Source organism: Macrobrachium rosenbergii, chromosome 8 (assembly GCF_040412425.1).
Source record: "Macrobrachium rosenbergii isolate ZJJX-2024 chromosome 8, ASM4041242v1, whole genome shotgun sequence".
NCBI lineage: Eukaryota > Metazoa > Arthropoda > Malacostraca > Decapoda > Palaemonidae > Macrobrachium > Macrobrachium rosenbergii.
Window position 1 is genome coordinate 85,785,089 of NC_089748.1, and position 25,861 is coordinate 85,810,949.

Consider the following 25,861-nt stretch of genomic DNA (forward strand, 5'->3'; position numbering starts at 1 on the left):
TTATCCAACACAAGAAAATCTAAACATTAGTAACCACAGATGGCAAGACCACAGTTACCTAACTGTGTGGGAAATGAGTATAATTTTAGCAATTTTAAAGTTAGGCAAGGACAGATTTATAGTAGTAAGTTACCATCCTGTTCCGTTGACACCCTTGCTTATGTAAAATCATGGAGAAGAGGGTCAATGCAAGATTGGTATGGTACTTAGAAAAAAGGGATATTTTGTTACAACCCAGTTTGGCTTTAGGAGGGTGCACTGAACAACGTACGTCTTAACATGTCTGGAGTCTGCTATTTGTGAAGCATTTGCTTCTAAACAACACTATGTCACAGTATGTTTTTACCTTGAAAAGGTTTACAACACCACTGGAGACATGGAATTCTTAGAACTATTCATGATTCTGCAGTGACAGAGGGATTACCAAGGCAGTGCGCTAAGTTTAACCACATTTACTCTTGCTGTATATGGGCTAACATCTGTTTTTCACCATGACATTCTTCATACTCTTCTTGAAGATGATGCCTCCATATCTTATGCTGGAGGAAGATTGTCAGTAGTGGAGAGAAATTTCAACATGCAATTGACCAAATAATCGGGTGGGCTAATATGAATTGTTTTACATTTTCCGTGAGGTAAACTGTCATCATTCATTTTTGCTGTATTAGAGGAGTGCTTCCAGGTCCTGATGTCTATATTAAAGGTCAGTGGAGGATTCGTCATCTATAGGAGACTCGTTTTTTGGGAATAATATTTAACCAGATATTCACATGGACTAATCATTTGAAGACTTTAAAAAATATCGAAACAATTAAACATTTTAAAAGTTGCGACTCTCTCTTCGTGGGATGCAGATCGTTAAATACTGTTGAAGTTATATAAATCACTTGTTTTATTATCTAAGTTCGTTCATATATGGTTGTGAAATATTTTTGTCAGTTATACTTTGGTGACTGAAGATCTTGGTTTTCTTACACCATGCTGGAATTACTATAGCCAAGGAAGCCTTTAAACCATTGCCAGTACCCAGTCTCCTAATTGATGCTGGGAAGATTCCTCTAATTCTCCATTATGAGTCCTTGCTCATCAAGTGTTGATATAAGCCACAAAGAATTCCAAGTTCTTTGGCTTTTCAATCTGTCTGTGGTGAGAAGTATTTTAGATAATATGAGACACATTCTGACTCTCACCAGCCTTGTGGATTCAGGGTCAAACATTTGTTAATGAATTTTAATTTAATTGGTAATGAAGTCCTTCTTTTCAAGATGCTAGTAACTCCTCCATGGAATTTGCCGGAAGTTGGTTTTGTAAGTATTTTAAAGATTTTAAATGTAATATGACAGAGGCTGAAGCCCATTGCATTTTTATGGCTCATGCTGAGGAACATCATGATTCTAATTTAACTTAATCGATGGCTCTAAACCTAATGGTGGCATTGGGTTTGGAGTTTATAGCAGCTTGTTTTATTATAGGAATATGTTTCCTCAAGAAGCCTCAACATTTACAGCAGAGTTATATGGTGTTGTAATAGCTATTGAAATGATAGCAACTATGTATGAGGGCAGTTTCACCATGTTCTCTGACTCCATAAGTGTTCTGCAAGCATTTTTTTTTTTACTCGGTCAACCTTTTGATTTTAAAGACTTAACAGGGGATCCATATTGGAAGCAGAGGATTAAAAGTAACATTTTGCTGAATCCCAGTACATATGGGAGTCCGTGGCTGATGGAACAACAAAACAGGCAGCAGCTGAGCTACTGCCAAGGAGAAATCCACTTTTTTCAAGATTTTTTTCCCCCAAATTAAAGCTTTAACACGAGGCACCTTGCAAGACCATTGGAACTTGATAAGTTCCAACAAAATGAAAGAAATTAAAACTGTTATATCCCCTTGGAAGTATGGAAATATGCCTAGTATATGGGAAACAGCATTGTGACAATTATGCATAGGACATACCCACTTAACAAGCAAATGTTTGATGGCTAATGATCGCCAGCCTTTTTGCAAAGATTGCTTGGTCCCCTTGACTGTAAGGCATTTGCTGACTGAATACCGCTCTGAGGCTCGTGGTGAAGATGGCATGTATGTCCTTGCTGGGGTTCCTTGGGGAAGATGTCATATATGATGCCAGTGGCATTTTTAGCTTTATCTCAGAAGCTGGTATCCTGGAAGAAATCTAATCTTAATTCTGTTATTATTTTTACAATGAGCCCTAAATGATTTGAAATTGACTTGATTTATTTATTTGTAGCGTTTTGAAAAGTTTAATCTGCGTCAATTCTTGGTGCTAGATCTAATCATTCATTAATTCATAAGATATCTAGAAAGGACAGGATGTCATTGGTGCTTCTCTTGAATGTAAACTGGAGACTAATTTATGTTGAATATACATTTATTGTTCAGGAATTTCATTAGAGACCTTGATGACATTGATTGAATAGCAGTATCCATTGTTTGAACTGGAGTGTCCTTGTAATATTCTTTTTCAGTATGTTCTAAATTCTTTAGCAATACTAATGACAATAGGTTTTCAGTGAATTGCAGTGACACGGACCCATGGCTACAGCAGTCTTGTGGACAACACCTGTCAGAGATAACCTTAAATATGCCCTAAGGGCAAATAACAACTTTTTGTCCTTATTTTTGAAAGAAGTCACACTGGTGCATTCCATATGTGGTTGTTTCAGCATAGCCAGGCCACATAGAATTCTTTACTTTTGTACAAAGGACAACAAATGTTCTACTTGTTCCTTTGACTTTAGCAAGGGTGTGGCTAAATGAAGGACCTTCATGGTGTCTCATACCAATGCGCCTTGAATAGCTCCATTATATATTACTGTTCATGGTGTACATGGAGCTTTGCTCACAACAGGATCAAAGGATTAAATGGCTGTTATTGCCTCTCCTCCAAAGCTGAGGTGATGAAAACTTATGTCTTCATTTCTGCATGCCTAACTCCTGCTTTTGTGCCTGAGTTTTTGTAATATGAAAATCTTACTGTTGTCGGCTAGATACTTCACTCACACACAGGCACGCTGTGCCTTTTTATATATGTCAGTGACTACTGCATTGTGTAAATAAAAAAGTGCGAGTCGCAGCTTTAGAGCAGTGTGTGATCTGATGCTGCAAGCGATTTTTGTGCCCTGTAATAACTGAAAGCAAACTATGAAAAATCAAATGTATACAGAAAAATTTCATGGCTTCAATCGTACTGTTGAATATAACAGATAACGCTCAAGGGAAATTCTTGTCCTTCTGTAGAAGGATTGCTGTTAGAGATTATGAACTTTAAGAGGTTTTCAGTTCATTGAAGATTTTTCTTGTGTAAGAATATGGTTTGTTAATTTTTGCTGGACTATATTTACATGTAATTTTTCGTCGGTGATTTTAATAAGCAATTCCTGGTTCACCCGTTTCTTATAGATCTCGTGGGTGCAAGGTGGCTTTTCCGTCTCCTTTGCAATATTTGTGTAGTACCGACAGTTCATTGTGTTTGTTATTTTATCGTGTAAATCACGTTGCTATGAATGTTGCTGACTCTGCGTGAAAGAGATTCTAAGTCCATATGAAAACACAATGATAGGGTTGAAATAACTTCGGATAATGGGATCTCTGTTGAAAAAAATTTCCGTTCATTGTTTTCAGAGTCTTGTGTTAACCATACTGCATTTTGTTACCGTTAAACACCCAAGGTTGAAAGAAATAATTGCTTGAGTGTTGTGAGTCATTTTAGTGTACAATAAATTATTTAGTTGTGTACTTCTAAGTATATCTTTCTTTCGAAATAAATATAACTCTCACGTGACTGATCAACAATATTATGCTTTTTCCAGAAAGGCCGTTAAGTAGTAAAATGTGAGCATAAATTGAAACCGCCGCCACTTGAGACTGACTGGTACGCATACAAGTCTTAACACTATTCGAAGAGGCTCTTAGACAGGAAGTCGAAGTGACGCTTGTAAATCATGTATAATGACTCTTAGTGTCTTTCAAATTTTGTAGATAACGTAATTCTGCTAAAGTATATAAAAGCTACATTAAACAATAATGTTTAATGGGTTCTTATCACCCATAACAGAAGATGAAATTCAGATGATAATGGAAAATTTTATATGCTCAACTTGATTATCCACCGTTGAAGATGATAAGAAGAAAATAATGTAGTTTTAGAAGTAACATTTGCAGTAATCTGACATCGACTTTACTTTTGGACTGTGCTGTGATGACGTTTATAGAAAATACTGTGTAATGAGAGAATGTTATATTGGTAATGAGAAATGAATTGTTAGTCTATGGACTAGACAGTGACCAAAATAAATACTCAGAAAATTTAATTTTTCCATGGAGTAAAAAGTGGTCAGTTCTGATCTGAGTAAAATCATTTTTATTGAGAAAGATTAATTACATATACGAATATCAGTAGTATGATTACATTCGAGCAACTTTGATTCCACTTACAGTTTAGTGACCGCAAGAGGAACTGACACAAGAGAGAAGAACCATAAGGGGAAAATCTTACTGGTGGTGATGCACAAAGAAGGTAACAGATAAAGATTATCGCAAGTCACTCATTTTGTTAAGAGGAAACGGTAAGAGGAGAAGGAGGAGGAGGAGGAGTGGAGGAGGTGGGGAAGAGAAGGAGGAGGGGAGGAGAAGGAGGAGGGAAAATGAGAAGGAGAAGGAGTTAAAATTGAATGTAGAGATATCTGTATTGCCAGTAATTTAGCCAACTATCCTCTGTCAGAGAGTCCAGTAGTTTTAGTCTTGTACACTACTGCATAGTCGAGGAGAAGGAGAACTTAATAGTACTGTCCTTTGTGATGGCCAATAGCGAGAGGTCTCCAGCTCCTCCGCCACCTCGCCTTTTGAGGTCTCCGAGTCACGAGAGCGTGAGTACTGAGCTCTCTTTATTTTCCATCAGTAGTGCGGCATCTGAGATGTCCCGAGTTGGCCTAAAGGTGGTCCTGCCCGCCCACCTAGCTAGAGGTCCCTCTCCAACCCCCGAGGGAAGACACCGCCTTCAGGTAAGAGGAGAGGTCAGTTTCCAAAAGAAGAAAGTACCCAAGTTTTCTTGCCTGTCTTGTTTCTCTTTGCGTTGCTGCTTGCTTTGCAAACGCTCACTTACCAATAGTTCAGAGAAAATTGCTTGTGCTGTTTAAGATACTCTCTCTCTCTCTCTCTCTCTCTCTCTCTCTCTCTCTCTCTCTCTCTCTCTCTCTCTCTCTCTCTCTAATTGATCATAAATTTGTCATTTTTTTCACATAAAAATTTTTGTAGCATAAGTATTAATGTATGTATTTAAATAAAAAATAAACGTTAAAGTACATAAATTTGCTGAATGTAGTGTAGTGTGCTACACGTATGTGTTCAAGAAATGACCTTTGATGTGTCAATAAAGGTATGCATGATTATTAAATGACTCGGCTGGTGTAATCACAGTGGTGTTGAAACGATGATTTCAGTTAATATCATTGAGTGTCTGTCTCCAAGGAACTGAATTCGAAACTTTTATTGTCATTTATAATCGAAAATATTTCCCTTATCAGTCAGCTTACTGCATTCTACACGTCTTTATTCCAGCCAGGAGAAAGTGCTCTGTTTACCTTCATTCACAAATGCAATGAAGTGAAATTGCTTTGGTTCTATACTTCATTTCATGAAGGAAGGTTTGCCAAATGAATAAAATGATGCCTCAATTACTGTTGAAACTTGGATTGTTGGTTTTCCAGAAGTCAGAGATGGGGTCAAGCACTTGCCAACATTTCTTACAATCGAAGCAAAGTTCTTATGAACTGAGCGTAACACCGTAGCAGCCATTCTTTTATTTATATGCATTATGGTGTTATTGAAAGCTTTATATTCTTCAGACATTCTCCAGTTGCTTTATTGACTAATCTGTTAAAGGAATCATTCTAAACTACCCTTCCCCCCAACACCTGTTCATGTACAATGAATAAATTTATTCTGTTGTTCATGGTGGCGAGCTCTTCAGAGATGTTCTGACTTGATTTGAAAGTCCTTTTTCATTATTTGTTTGGGTTTATTTGTCATTCTGCTTGTCTCCATAAACGACAAATATATGCTCACTGCCTGGACGGGAAATTATGATTGTAGGAAGTTTATGGTAAATGATTTTTAAGGAACGAAAGTAGTTGTGAATTGCCATTGCTTCACACTTGATTTCAAATTGGTCCAAGGCCAGTTCGATGAGATAAAAAGCAACATATCAGTAGGTCGAAAAATGAATGTCTCAGCAGGTAAGATTATCACTGTAAAGCAATGAAGATCAGTTGCTAAGAGATACGATTATTGGGGAATATAAAAAGTTACGTTACCTCTCTTTCATAACTAAAAATGTAAATTGGACTGGAAATGTTTCACTAGTTCGTATATTGTTGAAGTTCTAAGAGAATTAGAAGAGATAAAACAACGTTTAAAGATATTTGTAAAAGATTTGAGAGAGGAAACTAAATTGCCATATAAAGAAGCCGTTTGAAATATTCGAGATATTGTAGGGGAGTTTAGGAGAATACTGCCTATGAAGTATTACTGGGCGAGTTATCCTAAGTGTCCTTAAACCCTGTGGAAAAAGATAATTTTATATCTGCATGTTTCGTTTGTTAATTGCCAGAGGCAATGGGTAAGTTACAAGTGGAATACAAATTATATGTGATTTCATGGTTTTCTAATCAAATGGTTTATTGGCGTGACCGAAAATTGGTTATTTTAAAAGTTTTATTTTATCAAAAAGACAGAATTTCTTGACTAAAGTGTAATTTGAGAAGGGTGTCGGCATCCCTTCAATTCATAATTTTACTTGTGTTACTTTAGGGATCATCTGTTTTTTTAGCTTGTTCAAGGCTAAGTCATCGAAATGACTGAACTTCTTTCGATATTAAATTAGCTGGTAAAATATATAGCAAACCCATCAGGTGCAAGAAAGAAATACTTATGATAAATGCATCACACTGTATGCGTGATCATTGCGTCAGCCTCTACGATGTCACCTGCTGTGTGATGCCTCTAGTGACATTGCAACTTTAGTGAGATGCAAGACAAAAAAAAAAAAGGTAGAGAAGTATCCTGCCAAAGAACTGCAATAGAGAAGCCTCCTACCAAAGAACTGCGAGGTCTTGCCCTTCAAGGAAATTCGTAGGTCTCTCATTTTCCTTCTCTCGTTTCCAAGAGTGCGTTGGTGGGTCCTTTTCCTCTTTCATTTTCACGAAAATATGTAGGTTTGTACTTTTGCTCTCTAATTTCCAAGGAAATACAAACGTCTGTCTTTTTCCTCTCTCATTTCCAAGAAAAAGCAAAGGTTTGTCCTTTATCCCTCTCGTTTCCAAGAAAATACAAAGGATCTGTTCTATTTCTCTCTCATTTCCTAGAAAATAAAAAGGAATTTTCCTTTCTCATTTCCAAGAGCATGCATAGGTTTGTCCTTTTTCTCTCTCATTTCCTAGAAAATACATAGGTCTGTCCTTTTCCTCACTAATAACCAAGAAAATACAAAGGTCTGTCCTTTTCCTTTCTGATTTCCAAGGAAATACAAAGGTCTGTCCTTTTGCCTCTCCTTTTTCCAAGAAAATATGTAGACCTGTCCTTTTCCTCTCCCAATTCCAAGAAAATACTTTGGTCTGTATTTTTCTTCTCTCATTTCCAAGAAAATACATCGGTCTGTCCTGTTCATCTCTAATTTCCGATAAAATATGTAGGTCTGTCTATTCCTTACTCATTTCCAGGAATATATGTAGGTTTGTTCTTATCCTTTCACATTTCCAAGGAAATACAAAACTCCATCCTTTTCTTCTCTCATTTTCCAGGAAAATACGCAGGTCTGTCCTTTTACTCATTTCCAAGAAAATATGTAGGGCTACCCTTTTCTCCGCAATCATTTTCAAGAAAATATGTAGGTCTGTCCTTTTCCTCTCTCATTTCCAAGAAAATGCACAAGTTTGTCTTATTCCTCGTTCATTTCCAAGAAAATACGTAGGTTTATCCTTTCCTCTCTCATTTCCAATAAAATACAAAAGTTTGTCTTATTCCTCGCTCACTTCCAAGAAAATACGTAGGTTTATCCTTTCCTCTCTCATTTCCAAGAAAATGAAAAAGTTTATCTCATTCCTCGCTCATTTCAAAGAAAATACGTAGGTTTATCCTTTCCTCTCTCATTTCCAAGAAAATACAAAAGTTTGTCTTATTCCTCGCTCATTTCCAAGAATATACGTAGTTTTATCCTTTCCTCTCTCATTTCCAAGAAAATGCAAAAGTTAGTCTCATTCCTCGTTCATTTCCAAGAAAATACGTAGGTTTATCCTTTCCTCTCTCATTTCCAAGAAAATGCACAAGTTTGTCTTATTCCTCGCTCATTTCCAAGAAAATATGTAGATTTAAACTTTCCTCTCTCATTTCCAAGAAAACGCAAAAGTTTGTCTTATTCCTCGCTCATTTCCAAGAAAATACATAGGTTTATCCTTTCCTCTCTCATTTCCAAGAAAATACAAAAGTTTGTCTTATTCCTCGCTCATTTCCAGGAAAATACGTAGGTTTATCCTTTCCTCTCTCATTTCCAAGAAAATGCACAAGTTTGTCTTATTTCTCGCTCATTTCCAAGAAAATACATAGGTTTATCCTTTCCTCTCTCGTTTCCAAGAAAATACAAAAGTTTGTCCTATTCCTCGCCCATTTCCAAGAAAATACGTAGGTTTATCTTATCCTTTCCTCTCTCATTTCCAAGAAAATACAAAAGGTTGTCTTATTCCTCGCTCATTTCCAAGAAAATACGTAGGTTTATCCTTTTCTCTCTCATTTCCAAGAAAATGCACAAGTTTGTCTTATTCCTCATTCATTTCCAAGAAAATATGTAGGTTTATCCTTTCCTCTCTCATTTCCAAGAAAATACAAAAGTTTGTCTTATTCCTCGCTCATTTCCAGGAAAATACGTAGGTTTATCCTTTCCTCTCTCATTTCCAAGAAAATGCACAAGTTTGTCTTATTTCTTGCTCATTTCCAAGAAAATACATAAGTTTATCCTTTCCTCTCTCATTTCCAAGAAAATACAAAAGTTTGTCTTATTCCTTGCTCATTTCCAAGAAAATACGTAGGTTTATCCTTTCCTCTCTCATTTCCAAGAAAATGCACAAGTTTGTCTTATTCCTCGCTCATTTCCAAGAAAATACGTAGGTTTATCCTTTCCTCTCTCATTTCCAAGAAAATGCACAAGTTCGTCTTATTCCTCGCTCATTTCCAAGAAAATATGTAGGTTTATCGTTTCCTCTCTCATTTCTAAGAAAATGCACGAGTTTGTCCTATTCCTCGCTCATTTTCAAGAAAATACGTAGGTTTATCCTTTCCTCTCTCGTTTCCAAAAAAATGCACAAGTTTGTCTTGTCCAAGAAAATACGTAGGTTTATCCTTTCCTCTCTCATTTCCAAGAAAATGCACAAGTTTGTCTTATTCCTCGCTCATTTCCAAGAAAATACGTAGATTTATTCTTTCCTCTCTCAATTTCCAAGAAAATGCACAAGTTTGTCTTATTCCTCGCTCATTTCCAAGAAAATACGTAGATTTATTCTTTCCTCTCTCATTTCCAAGAAAATGCACAAGTTTGTCTTATTCCTCACTCATTTCCAAGAAAATACATAGGTTTATCCTTTCCTCTCTCAATTCCAAGAAAATGCACAAGTTTGTCTTATTCCTTGCTCATTTCCAAGAAAATACGTAGGTTTATCCTTTCCTCTCTCATTTCCAAGAAAATACAAAAGTTTGTCCTATTCCTCGCTCATTTCAAAGAAAATACTTATGTTTATCCTTTCCTCTCTCATTTCCAAAAAAATGCAAAAGTTTGTCTTATTCCTCTCTCATTCCAAGAAAATACGTAGGTTTATCCTTTCCTCTCTCATTTCCAAGAAAATGCACAAGTTTGTCTTATTCCTTGCTCATTTCCAAGAAAATACGTAGGTTTATCCTTTCCTCTCTCATTTCCAAGAAAATACAAAAGTTTGTCCTATTCCTCGCTCATTTCCAAGAAAATAAGTAGGTTTATCCTTTCCTCTCTCATTTCCAAAAAAATGCAAAAGTTTGTCTTATTTCTCGCTCATTTCCAAGAAAATACATAGATTTATCCTTTCCTCTCTCATTTCCAAGAAAATGCACAAGTTTGTCTTATTCCTAGCTCATTTCCAAGAAAATATGTAGGTTTATCCTTTCCTCTCTCATTTCCAAGAAAATGCTCAAGTTTGTCTTATTCCTCGCTCATTTCCAAGAAAATATGTAGGTTTATCCTTTCCTCTCTCATTTCCAAGAAAATGCACAAGTTTGTCTTATTCCTTGCTCATTTCCAAGAAAATATGTAGGTTTATCCTTTCCTCTCTCATTTCCAAGAAAATGCACAAGTTTGTCTTATTCCTCGCTCATTTCCAAGAAAATATGTAGGTTTATCCTTTCCTCTCTCATTTCCAAGAAAATGCACAAGTTTGTCCTATTCCTCGCTCATTTCCAAGAAAATATGTAGGTTTATCCTTTCCTCTCTCATTTCCAAGAAAATGCACAAGTTTGTCTTATTCCTCACTCATTTCCAAGAAAATATGTAGGTTTATCATTTCCTCTCTCATTTCCAAGAAAATGCTAAAGTTTGTCTTATTCCTCGCTCATTTCCAAGAAAATACGTGCATTTATCCTTTCCTCTCTCATTTCCAAGAAAATGCACAAGTTTGTCTTATTCCTCGCTCATTTCCAAGAAAATACGTAGATTTATTCTTTCCTCTCTCATATCCAAGAAAATACAAAAGTTTGTCCTAGTCCTCGCTCATTTCCAAGAAAATACGTAGGTTTGTCCTTTCTTCTCTCATTTCCAAGAAAATGCAAAATTTTGTCTTATTCCTCGCTCATTTCCAAGAAAATACATAGATTTATCCTTTCCTCTCTCATTTCCAAGAAAATGCACAAGTTTGTCTTATTCTTCGCTCATTTCCAAGAAAATACGTAGGTTTATCCTTTCCTCTCTCATTTCCAAAAAAATGCAAAAGTATGTCTTATTCTTTGCTCATTTCCAAGAAAATACGTAGGTTTATCCTTTCCTTTCTCATTTCCAAAAAAAATGCAAAAGTTTGTCCTATTCCTCGCTCATTTCCAAGAAAATACGTAGGTTTATCCTTTCCTCTCTCATTTCCAAGAAAATGCAAAAGTTTGCCTTATTCCTCGCTCATTTCCAAGAAAATAAGTAGGATTATCCAATCTTTTCTCATTTCCAAGAAAATACAAAAGTTTTTCCTATTCCTCGCTCATTTCCAAGAAAATACATAGGTTTATCCTTTCCTCTCTCATTTCCAAGAATATTGCGTAGTCTGTCCTTTTCTTTTTTCATTTCCACAGAACGATAGAAATTAATTTCATTCTTAGGTTCGTCAAATATAGGAAAGGTCAGGTAGTGTAAACATTTTGCATTTATCATATTGTATAATAATGCTTAAGCTTGGCTTTGCATTAGACACAGAAATTGCCTCCCTCCCGCTTCTTTGCGCAGGTAATGTGACCACAGTTTTCCCCCTGTGACATGGGCTTGTTGATTTAGTGTATTCAGAAGGACGTTGTATAATTTTTACGAAAATATCTTTGTAACAATTTATTTTAAAAAAGTGTTGAGAGAATGTATAAATTATTATTGAACATTTTGAGACTGATTCAAGATATTTTTCTTGGTAAAATAGCGTGTTGAAGTAATATGGACAGAATTTGCCTCTTAGTAGATTAAAGATTACAACTTATGGTGGAAGTCTGGAAAAGATTATGGGGATCAATATATGACAAGCGGGTTTTGAAGACTGAAAAAGTTAAGTAGATTAGACTTGCAGGCCCAAACTTTAACATTACTCGTAGGAAAAGAAGCATGGATATGAATGATGGAGCTTATTTTCCCGTTACTAATAGGGATCAAATGGAGACAGATTATTCTATCAATTATTCACAAATAGGATTCGAGAACCTAGATATAAATCGATTCAGTAAGTTAGGAAAGGTTGAATAGGAAGGGGAGTGGAATGAGCCAAGGCAGGGAAGCTGTTGAACGCGAAGATATAGCCTACGAGTGCGAGTGAAAAGTAAACCTCTTTAGAAAATTGTTGTGAGAGGGATATATATCAATATGATATGAGAGGAGCCCAACATTACCATTATACACATCGTAAGAGTAGGCGTGACTTATCTACTGTTTCTTGGATAGAAATTTATGCGTAATTCCAGAAAAGATAACGTGTATGGGGTAAGCATTCCAACCTTCCAGTCACTTGAGGTGAATAGTTGTCTCTTTTACTGTCAAGAATGAACATCAGGATTCACTGATTTGATCAGAAAAAAGTGAGGTAAGGGTCTTTTTATCATATTAAGTCATCATCGTAAGGTGAGTACTCAATGTTCTCGCTCTCTGGTCTGTGGGCTGATATTTATTTGCTTAATATAATAGAGTTTCATGTTTTGTTATAAAATTATAAATGCTTATTAAACTAAACTTTAAAGCGATTAATTCAATTAACAAACCTAACTCTGGATCTTCTTCAGTACTACAGCTTGCATCCTATGAAATGTCACTTTTTGAAATGATATGCGAGAAGTTTCATTACTCAAGAATTCAGCCACACAGATTTTAAACGCGCAAAGAAATAAAACGCCAACAACAAAAACATAACACACCAATTCCTAAATCGACAGTTTTAATCCTATGTCTGTCAGTTCTCGAAAATCGGCCATTACAGCGAAAGAGGAACAATGAAGGGCCTTCAACTGAACCTGCCAAGATGTAATGATTAAGCACCGATCGTTGAAGGATTACCAAAACAAATTCACACACAACAAATTAAACACTCACTCAGCAGAGACCTCTGTCAAATCACTCTAAATAGGAAATAATTCTTTGGGATTTGTTTTGCGAAGAGGTTATTATTTCGACAAATGTTGTTAAGTTGATGGCAGTGTGAAAGTGAACACAAGCAATTACTGTACTTGAAGCCAAGTTGTTTCATATTGGTTTGTGCAGAAATAATTTTTTATAGAAGCGATAAAAATAAACATCCACTTGGCCGCGAATCTCCTCAGAGAAAAAGAAAGCTGTGCTTTTGAATTCTGCACGAGGAGAATTGTTGTTGTAATGAAACCGGAAACAGAAATGCAGAAAACACCGAAGGACGAGTATTAATGAGGATCCAGCGATGACAAGCCCTCGGTGTCTTTCAACGTGGATTTTCTCGTAACGTCACAACTTCAGTGATAAGAATACGAGGCTCTTAGCCGCGATTATAGGAGGATAGTAATATTAATATTAATAAGGAATATGAGTTGATAGGCGTGAAAAGACAACGCTGATGCTATTTCCAAGATTCCTTCTCGGTAGAAATATATCATTCTCACCGAAATATTTTTAAAAGTAAGTCCATTTTCAAGAAGCACCAGCCATTTCACACTCACACATTAGATCCAGCGCCCAGTGCCTCTATTAGGTGTCGTTGGTAGTACATGTTGGCAGTTATATTAACAGTATAACACACAAAAGGAAATTCAGTTTTTTATAAACGGCTATGTCCGTAAGTAATTATCCCTTTCACCGATATTCTTGTTACTTTATAAGAAGTTGTATTAACATTTACCAATAAAACTATGGTTATGGAGCATAGAGAGACCTTTAGATACCTTCCATTAAAAAAAGGTTAGCCTTCGTATAAATTACAAGAAAATTAAATTAGTCATTGTTAGGATACAACCAAATTTCAAGCTGAACGTTGAAAACATTCCCCAAGTGTGCCATGGCTGACGGCGAGCGAGCAGGTTGAGAGAGCAGGACCTGGTGCGTACTTGCGACCGTTTGACGTCTCCAGAGAATCGTAGGCAAAGCAACATTTAAGAACGGTACATTTTCCTTTTCATATATAAACGTCAGGCAGATTGATAACAGCTGCTTTATGCCAGAAGAATTGACTTCAGAGGGTATCAAGAGAAGGCTTAAAATTTTAAAATCAGGCTTCATATAAGGTAAATGTTTTGCCTCTCCCACCACAGCCAGATAGGGGACTGTCAGTTGACATGCCCCATTCATTGCCTCACCTTGATTCAAGCGCAAAAGGTGCTCAAAATCTACTCTTAATATGTGAACTGAATTTTTTCTTTGAGAAAAATGAAATTACACTACAATCTGAATAAATGCTACACATAGATCTGGATGAATTGCCAAGGAAATTTGTATCGCTTGGAAAATATTTATGAACAAGTTTTCACACATACCTTGTACTTTTCCGTGTGAACCAACCACCCCGAAATAATTATGAACTAAGGTACGTAACGTTTAAATATCGCTTTTCAGATATTTCGTTAGTAACCAATGAGATATTAAGAAGGACAATCTTCCAAGTCTGAAAAGAAAGGGAGTGCGTTACATTGTTAAAATATAACGTTATGCTGTGTTGTTAAGTTGAATTAGACTCTCCTGGTATGAGTTGTTGATGTCTGAAGGCTGCCCTTAGATCAAGTACTGTACAGAGGAAGAAAGCTTCTTGTTCTCCCTGCATTTTGCAAATCTGATTAGCGGTTTTAATACCGAAAACCGATTAGAAATTTAATTCCGTTGACATTATGCTACATTATTTATATTTTAATTTAGTAACGTAGTTATAAATTAATCGTGTTTTAATCTGAACTATATATTTGTAAGAATTTAACGAATACTAGACAGAAATATTGTAAAAACTATGGTGCTCATTTAACAAAATGAAGGTAGTCCACAGAAGTTCCTTTTCCTTGGGAGAGGACAGCAGAATGGTGGAAATTGCCAGAGACAAGTATCTACAGTGTGAAATAAATACAATTGATGAGTAGTTACAATAAAATGAATGCCAAGAAAATTGTGTAACAATGTGAGACGGGTGAATATCCAGTTGGGAAAAGTCGAAGCGGAGGAATCGTCAAAGAAATGACCCGTATCCCAGTAGGCTATACCTCAGTAATGTTGCCGAACATATGGATGAGCCCTGGTCATAACATCTTTGAACTGCCATCTTTTCACGAAAATGGGAGTACTGTATGTATGTAATAGGTTTCATTCTTATTTCGTGCAAGAGCTGCCAGTATGACATCACCCAAACCCATTGTCGCCTCATGTACCAAGCCAAAGCAAACTTATCCACCCCCAACATTACCCTGCGTCACCTGACTTGTAAAATTAGGCTGGGTTGCGGTCTCGTTTAGGCCGGGTATTCACGATCAGGTTTACCTGTCAGTTCACCCACGACCGTTCGACGGATGAGCATCCACACGCAAAGGGTAGAACTGTCAGTCAGACAGTCAACTCGAAGTCATCGCCCTCAATTCTTGCCTAGCCGTCATCATGGCAACACTCTATGTCAGCGATGGAAACTCCACTGGCTGATAAGGAGGTAGAGCTACATAGACTAGCTGCCGCAGCATTTCCCTTAAAAGTAGGAAAGGAGCAAAAAGGCGTAACAGAGTTTGGTCTAAATATTGCCTATTGAAGAGAGATGTCTATTTTCATACAATATTAATGAATAAGGTTAAATTAGACCTGGAGGTTGGTTCAGTTATTTATGAAATGGATCGTGAAACCTGCTTTCACTAGTAACTTCTTTCATAAAAAGGCAGGACACTAGCCTAGGCCTATACCAAATTGCCTGTCACATGGAAATATTTTTAAAAATTTGTTATCATGTAATTTGGACTCACAATGGTCTACAAATAGTAACTGAAGAAGCACTGGAAGACACTGCAGTTGCTAATAATAAAAATTATAGTGATATATTATTACGAAGCTTCTGAAAACACTGCAGTTCTTATTAAAAAGTTCTTCACGTGAGGCATTAAGAACAATGGAACATTAGTTGTAAAGCAGAAAGCTTTAAATGAAGCATTAGCAAACTGGCAAGATTGCTTACACGAGTTAAATGTCTGAGAATAACAGAAGGCTTTCACACAATTAACTGCTGCATACAACAGCAATAAACCCGTAGTGACGTCAGTGCATGTCACGCGGTGCACTGTAGGAATTACTTAAGGGTCTTTGCAGCGTCTTTTTTGCCCTTAGCTGCAACCCCTTTCACTCCTTTTGCTATGCCTCAGTTCATAGTCTCTTCCTTTCACGTTACTTTCCACCCTCTCCTAACGACTGTTTCTTAGTGCAACTTCAAGCTTTTCCTCCTGCTATTCATATAAATACTTTTTACTCTCAGTTTCCCTCTCAACGCTGAATGACGCCCATAGGCCCCAGCCCTTTACCTTTGGGTTAGATTTCATATTCAATTCCATACAACAGAAAAGACGGCTGATTAGTTGTTATGGCTTTTCCATTCCAATATCTCTTCCACTGGATCTGCCCAGGATTTCCAGGTTTTCCTTCTTCCCCAAATGATTCAGATTTCTGCATGACTTTCCAGGTCTGTCTTCTTTCCCTAATGATTCAGATTTCTGCAGGACTTTCCAGGTCTGTCTTCTTTCCCTAATGATTCAGATATCTGCAGGACTTTACAGGTCTTTCTTCTTCCCCCAATGATTTTGATTTCTGCAGGACTTTCCAGGTCTTTCTTCTTCCCCCAATGATTCAGATTTGCACAGGACTTTCCAGGTTTTTCTTCTTCCCCAGTGATTCAATGATTTCCAGATTTTCTGCACCCAATGATTCAGATTTCTGCAGGACTTTCCAGGTCTTTCTTCTTCCCCCAGTGATTCAGATTTCTGCAGGACTTTCAGATTTCTGCAGGACTTTATTGGTCTTTCTTCTTAGCCCAATGATTCGATTTCTGCAGGACTTTCCAGGTTTTTCTTCTTCCCTCAATGATTCAGATTTCTGCAGGACTTTCCAAGTTTTTCTTCTTCCCCCAATGATTCTGATTTCAGCGGGACTTCATAGGTCTTCTTTCTTCCCCCAGTGATTCAGATTTCTGCAGGACTTTCCAGGGTCTGTCTTATTTCCCCAATGATGCAGATTTCAGCAGTATTTTATAGGCCTTTCATCTTCCCCCAATGATTCAGATTTGTGCAAGGTTTTCCAGGTTTTTCTTCTTCCCCCATTGATTTAGATTTCTGCAGCACCTTCCAGGTCTATCTTCTTCCCCCAATGATTCCGATTTCTGTGGGACTTTCCAGGTTTTCTTCTTCCCCAATGATTTAGATTTCTGTAGGACTTTATAGGTCTTTGTTCTTCACCCAATGATTCAGATTTCTGCAGGACTTTCCAGGTCTGTCTTCTTTCCCTAATGATTCCGATTTCTGCAGGACTTGCCAGGTCTTTCTTTTTCACCCAATCATTCAGATTTCTAAAGGACTTTCCAGGCCTGTCTTCTTTCCCCAATGATTCCGATTTCTGCAGGACTTACCAGGTCTGTCTTCTTTCCCCAGTGATTCCGATTTCTGCGGGACTTTCAGGTTTTTCTTCTTCCCCCAATGATTCAGATTTCTGCAGGACTTTCCAGGTCTATCTTCTTCCCCCAATGATTCTGATTTCTGCAGGACTTTCCAGGTCTTTCTTCTTCCCCCAATGATTCAGATTTCTGCAAGACTTTCCAGGTCTGTCTTCTTTTCCCAATGATTTTGATTTCTGTAGGACTTTCCAGGTCTGTCTTCTGTCCCCAATGATTCTGATTCCTGGAGGACTTTCCAGTTCTATCTTCTTCCCCAAACGATTCAGATTTCAGCAGGACTTTATAGGTCTTTCTTCTTCACCCCAGTGATTCAGATTCGTGCTGGGACTTTCCAGGTCTTTATTCTTTCCCCAATGATTCCGATTCTGCAGGACTTTCCAGGTTTTTCTTCTTCCCCCAATGATTCAGATTTCTGCAGGACTTTCCAGGTTTTTCTTCTTCCCCCCAATGATTCAGATTTTGGCAGGACATTCCAGGTCTGTTTTCTTTCCCCAATGATTCCAATTTCTGCAAGACTTTATAGGTCTTTCTTTTTCCCCCAGTGATTCAGATTTCTGCAGGACTTTCCAGGTTTTTCTTCTTCCCCCAATGATTAAGATTTCTGCAGGACATTATAGGTCTTTCTTCTTCCTCCAATGATTCAGATTTCTGTAGGACTTTCCAGGTCTGTCTTCTTTCCCCAACGATTCCGATTTCTGCAGGACTTTATTGGTTTTCTTCTTCCCCCAATGATTCAGGTTTCTGCCGGACTTTCCAGATCTGTCTTCTATCCCAACGATTTAGATTTCTGCAGGAGTTCCCAGGTTTTTCTTCTTCCCCTAGTGATTCAGGTTTCTGAAGGACTTTGTAGGTCTTTATTCTTCCCCCAATGATTCAGATTTCAGCAGGACTTTCAAGGTCTGCTCTCTTTCCCCAGTGATTCTGATTTCTGCAGGACTTTATAGGTCTTTCTTCTTCCCCCAATTATTCAGATTTCTGCAGGACTTTCCAGGTCTTTCTTCTTCCCCCAATGATTCAAATTTCTGCAGGACTTTCCAGGTCTTTCTTCTTCCCCCAATGATTCCGATTTCTCCAGGACTTTCCTGCTTTTTCTTCTGCCCACAATAATTCAGATTTCTGCAGGGCTTTCTAGGTCTTTCTTCTTCCTCCAATGATTCAGATTTCTGCATGACTTTCCAGGTCTGCCTTCTTTCCCCAATGATTCCGATTTCTGCAGGACTTTATGGGTCTTTCTTTTTCCTCCAATGATTCGGATTTCTGCAGAACTTTCCGGGTCTGTCTTCTTTCCCACAATGATTCAGATTTCTACAGGACTTTCCATGTCTTTCTTCTTCCCCTAATGATTCCGATTTCTGCAGGACTCTCCAGTCCTTCTTTCTGCAAATATTCAGGTTTCTGCAGAACTTTCCAAGTTTTTCTTCTTCCCCCAACGATTCAGATTTCTGCAGGACTTCATAGGTCTAACTTCATCCCCCAGTGATTTCGATTACTGCAGGACTTTCAAGGTTTGTCTTCTTTCCTCAGTGATTCCGATTTCTGCAGGACTTTTCAGGACTTTCTTCTTCCCCTAATGGTTCAGATTTCTGCAGGACTTTCCAGGTTTTCTTCGTCCCCCAATGATTCAGATTTCTGCAGGACTTTATAAGTTTTTCCTCTTTCCCCAGTGATTCAGATTTCTGCAGGTCTTTCCAGGTCTGTCTTCTTTCCCCAATGATTCCAATTTCTGCAGGACTTTATAGGTCTTTCTTCTTCCCCCAATGATTCAGATTTATGCAAGACTTTCCAGGTTTTTCTTTTCCCCCCAATGATTTAAGATTTCTGCTGGTCTTTCCAGGTCTTTCTTCTTCCCCCAATAATTCAGATTTCTGCTGACTTTATAGGTCTTTCTTCTTAGCGTAACTTTTCAGTTTTCTGCAGGAATTTCTAGTTCTTTCTTCTTCCTCCAATGATTCAGATTTCTGCAGGACTTTCCAGGTCTGCCTTCTTTCCCCAATGCTTCCGATTTCTGCAGGACTTTTTAGGTATTTCTGTTTCCTCCAATGATTCAGATTTCTGCAGGACTTTCTGGGTCTGTCTTCTTTCCCACAATGATTTAAATTTCTGCAGGATTTTCCATGTCTTTCTTCTTCCCCAAATTATTCCGATTTCTACAGGACTTTCCAGTCCTTCTTCTATCCGCAAATATTCAGGTTTCTGCAGCACTTTCCAGGTCCGCCTTCTTTTCCCAATAATTCAGATTTCTGCAGGACTTTCCAGGTTTTTCTTTTTCCCTCAATGATTCAGATTTCTGTAAGACTTTCCGGGTCTGTCTTCTTCCCCCAAATATTCACATTTCTTCAAAACTTTCCAGGTCTGTCTTCTTTCCCCAGTGATTAAGATTTCTGCAGGACTTTCCAGGTTTTTCTTCTTCCCCCATTGTTTCATATTTCTGCAGGACTTTATAGGTCTTTCTTCTTCATCCAATTATTCAGATTTCTGCTGTACTTTCCAGGTCTGTCTTCTTTCCCCACTGATTCCGTTTTCTGCAGGGCTTAATAGGTTTTTCTTTTTCCCCTAATGATTCAGATTTATGCAGGATTTTCCAGGTTTGTCTTCTTTCCCCAATGATCAGATTCCTGCAGGACTTTCCAGGTTTTTCTTCTTCCCCAATGATTCAGATTTCTGCTGGACTTTATTGTAGGTCTTTCTTCTTCCCCAATGATTTAGATTTCTGTATGACTTTCCATGTCTGTCTTCTTTCCCCAGTGATTTAGATTTTTGCAGGACTTTCCAGGTTTTTCTTTTTCCCCCAGTGATTCAGATTTCTGCAGGACTTTGTAGGTCTTTCTTCTTCCCCCAATGATTCAGATTTCTGTAGGCATTTCCAGGATTTTCTTCTTCCCCCAGTAATTCAGATTTCTGCAGGACTTCATAGTTCTAACTTCATCCCTCAATGATTTCGATTTCTGTAGGACTTTCAAGGTCTGTCTTCTTTCCCCAATGATTCCGATTTCTGCAGAACTTTTCAGATCTTTCTTCTTCGCCCAATGGTTCAGATTTCTGCAGGACTTTCCAGGTTTTCTTCGTCCCCCAATGATTCAGATTTCTTCAGGACTTTATAAGTTTTTCTTCTTTCCCCAGTGATTCAGATTTATGCAGGTCTTTCTAGGTCTGTCTTCTTTCCCTAATGATTCCAATTTCTGCAGGAGTTTATCTTTCTTTCTTCTTCTTCCAATGATTCAGATTTCTGCAGGACTTTCCAGGTTTTTCTTCTTCCCCCAATGATTCAGATTTCTGCAGGTCTTTCCAGATCTCTCTTCTTTCCCCAATGATTGTGATTTCTGGAGGACTTTACAGGTCTATCTTCTTCCCCCAGTAATTCAGATTTCTCCAGGACTTTCCAGTTCTTTCTTCTCCCCGCAATGATTCAGATTTCTGTGGACTTTATAGGTTTTTCTTCTTAAGCCAACTTTTCATTTTTGTGCAGGACTTTCCAGGTCTTTCTTCTTCCTCCAATGATTCACATTTCTATAGGACTTTCCAAGTCTTTCTTCCCCCCAATGATTCAGATTTTGGCAGGACATTCCAGGTCTGTTTTCTTTCCACAATGATTCCTATTTCTGCAGGATTTTCCAGATCTTTCTTCTTCCCCTGATGATTCAGATTTCTGCAGGACTTTCCAGGTCTTTCTTCTTCCCCCAATGATTCAGATTTCTGCAGGACTTTCTAGGTCTTTCTTCTTCCCCAACTTTTTAGATTTCTGCAGGACTTTCCAGATTCTTATTTTTCCCCCAATAATTTAGATTTCTGTAGGACTTTCCAGGTCTTTCTTCTTCCCCCAATGATTCATATTTTTGCGGATTTTAAAGGTCTTTCTTCTTAGCCCAACTTTTCAGTTTTGTGCAGGACCTTCCTGGTCTTTCTTCTTCCACCAGTGATCCAGATTTCTGCAGTACTTTCCAGGTCTGTCTTCTTCCCCTAATTGATTCAGATTTCTGCAGGACTTTACAGGTCTGTCTTCTTTCCCCAATGGATTAGATTTCTGCAGGACTTTGTAGGTCTTTCTTCTCCCCCCAATGATTCAGATTTTTGCAGGACTTTCCAGGTCTTTCTTCTTTCCCCATGATTCCGATTTATGCAGGACTTTCAGGGTCTTTCTTCTTCCCCCTATGATTCAGATTTCTGCAGGACTTTCCAGGTTTTCTTCTTCCCCCAATGATTCAGATTTCTGCAGGACTTCCCAGGTATGTCTTCTTTCCCCAATGATTATGATTTCTGCAGGATTTTATAGGTCTTTCTTCTTCCCCCAATGATTCAGATTTCTGCAAGACTTTCCAGCTTTTTCTTTTTCCCCCAATGATTCAGATTTCTGCAGGTCTTTCCAGGTCTTTCTTCTTTCCCCAATAATTGCGATTTCTGCAGGACTTTGTAGGTCTTTCTTCTTCCCTCAATAATTCAGATTTCTGTAGGACTTTCCAGGTCTTTCTTCTTCCCCTAATGATTTAGATTTTTGCTGACTTTATAGGTCTTTCTTCTTAGGCCAACTTTTCAGTTTTCTGCAGGACTGTCCGGGTCTTTCTTCTTCCCCCAATGATTCAGATTTCTGCAGGACTTTCCAGGTCTGCCTTCTTCCCCCAATGATTTAGATTTCTGCAGGACATTCCAGTCTGTTTTCTTTCCCCAATGATTCCGATTTCTTCAGGACTTTCCAGGTCTTTCTTTTTCCCCGAATGATTCAGATTTCTGTAGGACTTACCAGGTGTATCTTCTTCCCCAATGATTTAGGTTTCTGCACGACTTTATAGTTCTCTTTTCTTCCCCAACTTTTCAGATTTCCGCTGGACTTTCCAGGTCCTTCTTTACCCAATGATTTAGATATCTGCAGGAAATTCCAGGTCTTTCATCTTCCCTCAATGGAGGACTTTCCAGGTCTTTCTTTTTCACCCAGTAATTCTGATTTCTGCTGGATTTCCCAAACCTTTCTTCTTCACACAATGATTTACATTTCTGTAGGACTTTCCAGGTCTTTCTTCTTCGCCCAGTTCTTCAGATTTCTGCAGGACTTTCCAGGTTTTTCTTCTTCTCCCATTACTCCAGATTTCTTCAGAACTTTATAGGTCTTTCTTCTTTCCCCAATGATTCAGATTTCTTCATGACTTTCTCCGGTGTTTCCTCTTCTCCCAATGATTCAGATTTCTGCAGGACTTTCCAAGTCTTTCTTCTTCCCCCAATGATTCATATTCCTGCAGGACTTTCCAAGTCTTTCTTCTTCCCTGCAATGATTCAGATTTCTGCAGGACTTTCCAAGTCTTTCTTTTTCCCCCAATGATTCAGATTTCTGCAGGACTTTCAGGACTTTCTTCTTCCCCAATGATTCAGATTTCTGCAGGATATTCTAGGTCTTTCTTCTTCCCCCAATGATTCAGATTTCTGCAGGATATTCCAGGTCTTTCTTCTTTCCCCAGTGATTCAGATTTCTGCAGGATATTCCATGGCTTTCTTCTTCTCCCAATGATTCAGATTTCTGCAAGACTTTCCAATTCTTTCTTCTTCACCCAATGATTCAGATTTCTGCAGGACTTTCCATGTCTTTCTTCTTCCCCCAATGATTCAGATTTCTGCAGGACTTTCAAGGTCTTTCTTCTTCCCCCAGTGATTCAGATTACTGCAGTACTTTCCATGTCTGTCTTCTTCCGCCAATAATTCAGATGTCTGAAGGACTTTCCAGGCCTTTCTTCTTCCCCAATGATTTAGATTTCCAGGTGTTTCTTTCCACCCAATGAGTCCGATTTCTGCAGGACTTTATAGGCCTTTCTTCTTCCTACAATAATTCAGATTTTTGCAGGACTTTCCAAATGTTTCTTCTTCCCCCAATGATTCATACTTCTGCAGGACTTTCCAGGTCTTTCTTCTTCCCCCAATAATTCAGATTTCTGCAGGACTTTCCAAGTCTTTCTTTTTCCCCCAATGGTTCAGATTTCTGCGGAACTTTCAGGACTTTCTTCTTCCCCAATGATTCAGATTTCTGCAGGATATTCCAGGTCTTTCTTCTTCCCCCAATGATTCATATTTCTGCAGGATATTCCAGGTATTTCTTCTTGCACCAATGATTCAGATTTCTGCAGGATATTCCAGGTCTTTCTTCTTCCCCCAATGATTCAGATTTCTGCAGGACTTTATAGGTCTTTCTTCTTCCCCCATTGATTCAGATTTCTGCAGGACTTTCCATTTCTTTCTTCTTCCCGTAATGATTCAGATTTCTCCAGGACTTTCAACGTCTTTTTTCTTCCCCCAGTGATTCAGATTTCTTCAGTACTTTCCAGGTCTGTCTTATTCCGCCAATAATTCAGATGTCTGAAGGACTTTCCAGGTCTTTCTTCTTTCCCAGTGATTTAGATTTCCAGGTGTTTCTTCTTCCACTCAATGATTCCGATTTCTTCATGACTTTATAGGTCTTTCTTCTTCCCCCAATGATTCAGATTTCTGCAGGACTTTTCAGGTCTTTCTTCTTCCCCGAATCATTCAGATTTCTGTAGGACTTTCCAGGTCTGTCTTCTTCCGCCAATAATTCAGATGTCTGAAGGACTTTCCAGGTCTTTTTTCTTTCCCAATGATTTAGATTTCCAGGTGTTTCTTCTTCCACTCAGTGATTCCGATTTTTGCATGACTTTATAGGTCTTTCTTCTTCCCCCAACGATTCAGATTTCTGCAGGACTTTTCAGGTCTTTCTTCTTCCCCGAATGATTCAGATTTCTGTAGGACTTTCCAGGTCTTTCTTCTTCCTCTAATGATTCAGATTTCTGCAGGACTTTTCATGTCTTTCTTTTTTCCCCACTGATTCAAATTTCTGCACTTTGCTCCTGTTTGTCATCCTCCACTTGGCCAGACCATCTTAGTTGATGTTATACCTTTCTTTTTTCATCTTCACATTACTCTCCATTTCATTTCGTTTTATTCCACGTATCATTCACATTTAATCACATCAGCGACATTTTTGTATCATTTGAAAATTGACTTTCCTAAAGAAGAGCTGGCTAATGAATCTCTCATTACATTCATCTTTTGTCTTTGTAGACGTTTCTCCCCGTTTTTAATGTTAGCATACACCTTGTTAACTTTCTTTCTTCAGGTATTCTATGATTCTTTTCTCATCCTATCCACACTCGTTATTTATATTTCAAAGTACCTGTAAGAATTAGCTGCTTCCCCAATGACTTTTTGACCCTATCCGTGAATTTTGCATATATCTCAAACGGACTTTCTCCAGTCCATTTTTCTTCATCAGTTTTCTCTTTACACGATATTATACACACACACACACACACACACACACACACACACATATATATATATATATATATATATATATATATATATATATATATATATATATATATATATATATATATATATATATATATATATATATATATATATATATATATATATATATATATATATATATATATATATATATGTTACAGTCAACACGCGTAATCAGTCATTATGCGTAATGACTGAAATTTCAGTCATCATGAGTAATGCACTTAGGGACATTTGATCCCCCCAGGAGCTAGTACTAAACATGGGGAAATACTCGTACATTTGACCCCCCAGGGACTAGTACTAAACACGGCGAAACAGTGTAGGTGACTCACTGTTTCGCCGTGTTTAGTACTAGCTCCTGGGGGATCAGATGTCCCCAAGTACATTACGCGTGATGACTGAAATTTCAGTCATTACGTGTAATGACTGATTGTAACATATGTTGACTGTAATATTATATATATATATATATATATATATATATATATATATATATATATATATATATATATATATATATATATATATAAATATACTATATATATGTCAATAATGTTTGTTTCTGTTGCCTTTTTTCTAGGTTGACTCATTCATTTTTGATGACTGTTATTTTCCACGTTTTGTTATGATGTGATAAATGTTTAAATGTTACCCTACAATAAATGTTATGCATGTGCTATACAGCCAGCGTCATTTTGATTGACCTCCACAGACGGACCTCTTTCGGCAGGTTCCTTCGGGTAGTGGAGGGTGTGGAGGGAGTTCTGCAGGGGACGTGGGATCCACCAACTTGTGGGGGGAAGAGGAGAGTGAGCTTATCAGGTCCTGTGCTGCCTTAAGTTCAGCTTTAGGAGTTCACAAAAGCTTCAGCACTTCTGATATTAATGGTGTTGGAGCGAGCAACAACGACGGGGAGCTTTCAAGGACCTGGGTGAGCGAGGTAAGTAGCTTTTGTCAAATTCTTTCTCCAATATGTTTCATTTAAAAAAAAAAAGCAACGCTTCAGGTTGTGATTTCTTGCGCCGGAAATATCAAGCCGCCTAAATAAATCCAAGCAGGAATGCAGTTCTTTGCAGCAAATAATTTCTAATTTGGCTTAGATAATAAGGGTAACTGGGTGCTTGGATTACCCGAGTAGTCTCATCATG

At 37.9% G+C, this 25,861-nt stretch overlaps 1 protein-coding gene across 7 annotated transcripts in view; it reads left to right on the forward strand.

The window, feature by feature from the left end:
- Window positions 1-25,861, forward strand: part of LOC136841025 (uncharacterized) — a 317,702-nt gene that overhangs the window by 54,814 nt on the left and 237,027 nt on the right. For 4 of the 7 annotated variants that reach the window (XM_067108080.1, XM_067108079.1, XM_067108074.1 and 1 more), the window contains exons 2-3: window positions 3,834-5,036; window positions 25,444-25,653. In XM_067108080.1, the coding sequence (XP_066964181.1) occupies window positions 4,821-5,036; window positions 25,444-25,653 (426 nt within the window). In that variant the 5' untranslated portion in view covers window positions 3,834-4,820. The remainder of the gene's footprint in view (window positions 1-3,833; window positions 5,037-25,443; window positions 25,654-25,861) is intronic. The other 3 variants (XM_067108076.1, XM_067108078.1, XM_067108077.1) reach the window with 3 other exon arrangements.